The sequence below is a fragment of the Sphaeroforma arctica genome, assembly GCF_001186125.1.
Source record: "Sphaeroforma arctica JP610 unplaced genomic scaffold supercont1.204, whole genome shotgun sequence".
In the NCBI taxonomy this organism is placed as follows: domain Eukaryota; class Ichthyosporea; order Ichthyophonida; genus Sphaeroforma; species Sphaeroforma arctica.
In genome coordinates this window covers 92,205-99,845 of record NW_014040354.1, presented here as the reverse complement: position 1 = coordinate 99,845, position 7,641 = coordinate 92,205, and the positions used below count along the sequence as shown (strand labels likewise).

Below are 7,641 nucleotides of genomic sequence, written 5' to 3'. Positions count from 1 at the left end.
AATGATCTGTGCTACTGCCTTAACACCTACGCTGAGTTTCTTTTCAATCATAATCACGTAGTCCGTTGAAAATTGAAGCTTTCTTCGTTTGTAGAGACCTATGTAAACCCATTTATATTATTGTGCCAGTCCAGTATAAACACGTATCTGAGATCTCTCCGGGTTGTCCAGGTACTAACTACTTTAACAATGGGTGATGAGCCCAATTCTTAAGCTTACGTGCCCTGCCAATAGAAAAGTACCTTTCGAAGTGCTCGCACACTCTTAATTTGTCCCTCCACTTCAGCAGCCATCATTCGTATATTGACGACGGCTTGCCAAAAATATTGCTAAGGCTTTGTATTAAATATCAACACTGTGCTTTGATTCTGTACCAGTCGGCGCTCGTGAACGCCATCTTTCGCAGCAAACCATACTTCTTGTTTATCGTGAGGACGGGCTTGGAAATACAAACATAGTGTTCATCTAAAAGCTAATTGTAGTGTGCAACTAGGGGTTGTTTTAGCCGATTGTTAAGCATATACCAAGTGATGACTTCAAAATGCATTGACTCCGCAAACATATCGTCTATGAACTTGTTGTACAGTGCAATGTATGACAGTGAGCCAGGTCTGTTAGCTTAAATTGAAGTCCTGACTGTAACCATTACCTCATCAACTGTTAAATGGAATATGTCTACTCTCAGTTATATATTGATGATGTTTGTACTAGTATTCAAACACTTGGGTTGACCAAGGTCAAACCTCATATAATCAGTATGACAAACCTTATGCAGAACACTTTTAAGTACCATGATATATTTTTATCTTTTACCTACACTGCTTTTGAATCGTTTACGACTCCCGTAACGCTAGTCGCCTGTAAGTCGTGACACGTAGACTTGATTTTTTTGACGTCACAGAAACTGCGATAACATTGCTACTAAATGTCTGGTTAACATTGGTCTCAGATGATCTACGAATAGCATTTTTGCACCGTTTTATCTCTAGCCTTGAATGCATCGATGGCTAGGGCGAAAGGGCTTCTCTTGTTACTATCATTGATTGTCCTATATCTTTGAATGCACTAGTGATTGTGTAAATACAGTGGAAGTATCTACTGCATTCATTATCCGCAACTAGTACTAATAGCCACCTACCAATAAACTCTGTTACTTAGTCCATTCCGAAATTTCTCTCAGATCTATTGCCAACGCATTGATAGTCAACTGTGAATGCCTCTCACAGTTTGTCATACCCCTTTTCTATTAAAAAAAGTATGCTTCTACTTACCAAAAGTAAAAGTGAAAATTCATTTCTTGTATGCCTAATTTTTCAGGACCGAAAAAAAGGACGTCAATCACTCCATAGAGCATCTGAACCATCTAAATGTGAATAGGATATTGTGTTCACACAGGGTTTCTCTAAACACGCTTAAAATCGAATGCCGAGTCACCTATATCTTGAACATAGTGCCGTTCATTTATTTGAGCCTTTCCCCCTGAAGTTTTCGATGGCCTTGTTATACTTCATCCACATGTCAAGTTTGACAATGCAGTCTGACAATACAAAATTAAATTAAAACATGCGTTTCAGAGACATCCAAATAGAACTACCACTTTCGTTTGAGGATTCGTCATTTAACTACAATTGGTCCCGATATGCATTCCTGCAGTGTATAGTACCAGAGGACGACATTTTGAACTATTTGTCCGATATGCATTCCTGCAGTGTATAGTACCAGAGGACGACATTTTGAACTATTTGTGGCAATATTACGAACGGACAATTTTCAGCGGTTTCTGAGCAGCAACATTTCCTGCAGACAACTACGAAAGTTTCGCTCAAAGTGAAGATATCATCGTGAAGTAATCTTAAACGAAGGCGTATCCTTCAAACTGAAAAGGGCTTAAATTGCACAATATAGTTTCCGTAATATACGGGCAAACCCACTCGTTGCATACATGATTGTTTGTCATATAGATCATGCTGCCTGTTTGCATACATGTATGTATAAAATACAAATGTGTTATTGGTGAGCGGTGCTCGATTTGACGGTAAGTATCGCTCAATGCGCCTTTGATTTCATCAAACCCAAATATTCTTGAACCCAGTATTTATTAAAGATTCTGTAACTCGCTGATAATTTTTGGATACTCTGATATACACTAAATCTCTCTTCCAGAGAAGCGACGCCCCCCTCGAAGATAATAATAACGGAAGGATCCTTGTTTTAGAAGCCAACATAGGGGTACAGGTCTACAATCTCATCGGGACGGGTATAAAAATTTAGTTATATTTGTCCGTGGTAATGAGAGACAGCGGGTAGTTGTATGCGATTCCAGCGGCAATCTCTTGACTTTTTGGACTGAACACCTGCTGCATGTAAGGCTACATTTCAAATTAAAAACAAGCTGTTAGCTGTACTGTGGAGAATTGTCAAAAGATGAAGGATATTAAATGAAGTACGTTGATTCGAAGGGATTATTACACCTGAGGTCTAAATATGAAAACCATATGCATGTGGCCCTGAGTGAACTTAGTATGTTTTATTAACCGAGCTCAAACTCGTCATCGCTTTCTGGTAGAAATGCGGAGTCGAACAGACTGGGTATCTTTTTGGCCAGAGGGTTGACACCAAGTGTTGAAAGGTTTACTGCCCTTTGAGGCTCTAGAGCACCCTGAGCAAAGACAACACTCGGCAGTATAGAATCGGAGCCTATCGTCACAATATTTGTCTTCGATGGTATGTTCTCCTTATTTGGGACCGTTGACAGAGGCAATCTTTCTGAGACACAAGTGGTATCTGAGGCGATGTGCGTATTCAGCTGTACTTGCGCATGAACGTTTGTCGATCGGTCTTTGGCCTTCTTAATCGAGTGTGTCGGTATATTTGTGGTAGTGGTCAAAGCCGCACTCTCCTCACTCAGACTCGCATTGGGTGTCTGGGTACTCCCCAAACTTATATACGACCCGTTTCGCACAACATCAAGCGATTCAGTATCCTGTGGGTCATTTGCGATAATGGTTCGGGTTGACCTCTCTGTCGCTAACGCTGCCACGCTCAGACTACCGTTCCCTGCAGAGCACACGTTGTCAGCTGTAGTAGCCGGGTGATGTGGTGCCGCCTGATCAGATACATGGCTGGTACTAGATGAGACACCTACACTCTGCCACTGTGTGGTGCCAAGGCATAATCCATGCGTGGTGTCGGCGGTGTTTGGTACAGCATTCGTCGTCACGTTCCATGCCATCGACACATGTCCGCTGACTTCATGTTCTGTTGGCCCCTTGCCCTCCGTTGGAGTCTGCTTGCGCGTGTGTGATTGAGTCGCGTGAGGTGCAGTGGCAGATGTACTGATGCTATCGTCTGAGATGGTATCCCTACACCCACCGCTTGTTTTATCATTGTGACCCCCACCGTTGCGTACGGAGTCGCTAGTTGGCATTGCGTTGTTTGCTAAATGTTGTGAGTCTTGAATGTTCGGAAGTCTGGTAGCGGATTTAGTGACAACGGCACTTGTGAGGTGAATTTCGGATGTCTTGTTTCCGGTCGCTCGTGTTCCCGTGCTTGGTTTGTTCGTCTGGAGCTCTGCAACGCACGAAAATAGGGCAGTATGAGACCCCGTAAAACCCAGGCGATTGAGGAATTGTTAAACGGACTAGGGTTTGCACAATTGCTCACGTACATATATACACACTACACACAGTGCGATTAGAACTGTGAGAACTAGTGGCATGAGATCGGAACATTCTTGATACGAGGTATAGAGGTCAATGGATGTACTATTAAACGGCCCTTCTATTTGGTACAATGACGATGCGGTGTCGAAAGTCATTGAATATATACACTAAACTCTAGATATTTACTTATTCAATATATCTAATAGAGGCTGTGAAGTATAAAATTTGCAATGCATGGAAACATTATCTTTTACTGAAGAAATATAATATAGTAAATGCATTAGAGGTACAAGAAGGAAAACAGGGCGTCTATAGGTTACTTAGTTCATTCGGGTGCCTACTCCGACAATTCCTATATTTTCTCATGTAGTCGCATACGTTGGGCTATCAACTCTGTGGATGTTAACGTGTACATATGCGAACACACACCACATACACGTGAATACACACATATACAACCATGTCCGTTTGCAACGCACGCAAGAGCCTACTAAAACAGAGCGCAGTTCCTGTAATATCTGATGAAAGGACTCGATTGTCACTATGTTAGATGACTACTTTGTAAAAAATAAAGAAGTATGGCAACACTTACATTATATGTATTCTTCATAATCTTAAGCCTACCCTATCGAACATCCCATAAACACACCCCTGCTCCCCTTCCGCCCCCAAATGCAGAAACAGGACACCTACCTTCCGGCGGCTTCACATATCTGAAGCTTGCCAGCTTCTCTATTGTACTGGCAGCCTTTCCCACCAGTCCCGATTTTGTCCCGTTTCTGGGCATGACTCGTTTCTTCGTGGGAAACACCTCTGGCGTGCCTTCCTCAGGCGATCTGAGTTCGTGTTCCGTTTGCGTAGACATTCGTTGGGCGTATCTGTGCGCACCCTTCTCTATCTCTGCTTGAGTTTGCGCCTCTTCTGGTGCCGATCGTTGCGCTGTGTGCGTGTGCGTGTGCTCGGTGATCCGTTGCCTTGTTCGTTTATGCAGGTCCGCAATGTCATGTGTGCTTTCGTCTAGTCGAATATCAATCGCGCTTTTATCTACAATGCGTTTGCTTGTGTTTGTCTGTGCGTCATATGTAGTATCACCCGTTGATTTCGGGCCATGTTTCGATGCGTGTTTATGTTGCCGTCCTTCATCTACTTCAGCGTGCTGACTAAAATTATGTTCGGTGTGCTGTTGAGTTCCGGCACTACCCAGCACCTGATTACTAATTCTAGGGCCTTTTTGCCCCATCCCTGACTGCAGGTGCACTCGTTGCTGCTGCTCCTGGGCGGTCTGTCGCTCTCTGCGCCGTTTCAGCTGCCTTTGCCGACGTTTCTCTTCATTCCTCACATATTCTGCACTGATACCGTCATCACTCCCCACATACGCATGTCTGCCTGTGTCTATATTTTCGTGATCCCCCGTAATGTCATCCGCATGGATGTGAGTATCTCTATCTGCGTGTATCCTTACCCTTGCGCGTGTACTGTCTTCTCCATTGGTTTGTTCCACACCTAACTGCGCCTGTCGGCGTCGCTTATGCGCGCGTGCGAAGTCGAGACCAAAACTATCTCGCCACGACTGTCCTGTACTGCTGGCACTGGGCCTCTTTGCACCCTTTCGCCTGACCTCAGTTTTCGGACCGCCATTTGTCCGCGTACCCGATAACTGGGGTGCGGTGCTTCGTGTGGTTGACTTCGTACAGTCACTTGCTCGGTCTCGATCGGCAGATACACGAGCGTTCAGTTCTCTCTCTGCAGGAGGAGCTCTTTGCGCAACTACACGCGAGGGGTTGTCGGGACTGCGTGCCTGCGTGTGCCCGGTGTCTGTGGGTCTATTCGAGGCATCTGCCCGTGCAGTAGTAGTAGTAGTAGTAATTGTTGTTGTTGTTGCTGCGTTGCCCTTGCTTCTCTGTGCGGCCACAGCCCTATCCGTGTTATCTGTCGGCGACACGTCACTCGCGCGAGTCATTAACCGTGCACGCGGCATCAATCCATCGCATGCGCTTACACCCCCCCGCCTGACCCCACCTGTGCCACCGTGACCGTCTTCCCCTGTCCCCTGTACCACATCTCCCGTGCTTCTCTGCGTGTCTTGGTTCACATCCTCATTCCTCATTGCGTGGTCGTCTCCAGCGGAGCCCTGGCTATGGACAGTCACATCACCCCGGCGAGTGTCGACTTTATCTCCACACGCACCGCTCCTTATCTCGGCACTCCGCTGCAATCCATTACGTGCAACACCACATGCCGATGTTTCTAGCCCAGCCCCTCTGCACTGTGTCTCCTGAGCAGTTCCGTTGGTGTGTGCACTGTGGTGGTCGGTGGGGCTACCCTCCCCGCTGCCACTACTACCCTGTGGGCAGTTGGTCTGTGGTACTTCAGAGCTCTCTAACCTTTTCTGTGTGCAGCTACCTTGTGATGTTTCAGCATCATATGACCTTGGTTGTGCACGATGCGCCTGGGGAGCGTCATGCTGTGAGCGTGTGTGTTGTGATTCTATCGCCTCACGACCATCGTCCTTGTCTCCTGTCTGTTTGCTCTGTGATGCTCCGTCACTAGTCCTGTTGTCGTTCGTGACCTGTGTAGCCTGTGATATCTCATCGCCGCCACTACCATAACTTGCACGCAGAGCTTGTAACATACGCACCCCGTGCGGCAATGTGATTGGAGAATCGTTTTCGCACACATCACTCGTATCGTCAGGTGTGTGGCTATGTGTAGACCTGCTCTCCTGTGAACCACGAACACTTGGCGCCAAAGAAGACCACCGCAGAGCTGGTTTAGCACCCCTCCGCGTCCCGCTTTTGGCGGTCAGTTGTGTTTCCGGGATGCGGTGCGTGTTGGATATCTGTGAGTCGGACGTGCCACTGACACGCAGACCAATACCATCGCCCGTGCCCACACTACAGTTGTCGCTCGCCCCGTCACTGCGACTGCTCTCGTGCACCCTATCCCCCGTCACTCTACTGGTATCGGCCGCGTTACCATGGCAACCATTCGGCACGTGGCCCTGCCGTGGGCCGGTCGCGCCCGTGGGCCGGTCTGGCCCACCGCTGTGGTGTGAGTGGCAAGCGGTCCCATTCTGCTGCAGCAGTGTAGGACTGTCCTGATGGTTCCCCAGGACCTCATAGCCGTCATGTGGCAGTAGAGTGTCACTGTCTTGGGCTAAGAGAGGATCGTTGTTCATCCGCTGTTGCTGAGTGCGCGGCGGGGTGTAGCCGACCAATGGGGGAAGCAGATCCTCCAGATGCAGCCGTTCCAGTACAAGCATCTCTGTAGGATGTACAGAAAGGTAGATATAGTAGGTAGACAACTCTATAGAATATATAGTCAGGTAGATACAGTAGGTAGATACCTCTATAGAATATATAATCAGGTAGGTACAGTAGATAGATTTCTCTATAGAGTATATAGTCAGGTATATACAGTAGGTAGATATCTTTATAGAATATATAATACAGTAGGTAGATATCTCTATAGAATATATAGTCAAGTAGGTACAGTAGGTAGACATCTCTATAGAGTATATAGTCAGGTAGGTACAGTAGGCAGACGTGAGCGCACACACTTAGTGGCAGGTTGTATATATTATCAGCGAATTGTTCGGATGGACGTAGTCATATGGGAGTACTTTGTACGTACGCAACAGATACCTCCAAAGTAAACGTTTAAGTATATACTCTACGTATACCCCATAGTACGGTTAATGCGACCAGTAAAACCCTAACCCTAAAACGTTGGAGTATATACCATACGAACACCCCATAGTGCGGCTGACACGGGCAAGTGTGCTAGTCAACAACCACAGCAGACACACACAGCTGTCAACAACACGTGTGCATACCTTGTGCCTGGAACTGAGCCTCGGGATCGTTGGGGAAGACGCTGTGCAAAGGATTGATGGTGGTCATGAAACTAGTACCCTGCATGCCCGCCTCCATCACAATCACCGCAAAGATCGCGTCCTGTGTGGTGGTAAAACGGGAAT

At 46.6% G+C, this 7,641-nt stretch overlaps 1 protein-coding gene across 1 annotated transcript; it reads right to left on the bottom strand.

The window, feature by feature from the left end:
* Nucleotides 1–2,447: 2,447 nt before the first annotated feature.
* Nucleotides 2,448–7,628, bottom strand: SARC_03845 (hypothetical protein). Its single transcript, XM_014302357.1, has 3 exons — nt 7,498–7,628; nt 4,356–6,926; nt 2,448–3,570 (listed from the first exon to the last, which is right to left on the bottom strand). The coding sequence occupies exons 1-3, from the start codon at nt 7,592–7,594 to the stop codon at nt 2,531–2,533; spliced, it is 3,708 nt and encodes a 1,235-aa protein (XP_014157832.1). The 5' UTR covers nt 7,595–7,628; the 3' UTR covers nt 2,448–2,530.
* Nucleotides 7,629–7,641: the final 13 nt, after the last annotated feature.

Coding starts and splice junctions, on each gene's coding strand:
- SARC_03845 (XM_014302357.1), bottom strand. CDS start 7,594: ATGGAGGCGGGCATGCAGGGTACTAGTTTCATGACCACCATCAATCCT. Junction 6,927..7,497: donor GGCTCAGTTCCAGGCACAAG/GTATGCACACGT, acceptor TACATCCTACAG/AGATGCTTGTACTGGAACGG. Junction 3,571..4,355: donor ATATGTGAAGCCGCCGGAAG/GTAGGTGTCCTG, acceptor CGTGCGTTGCAG/AGCTCCAGACGAACAAACCA.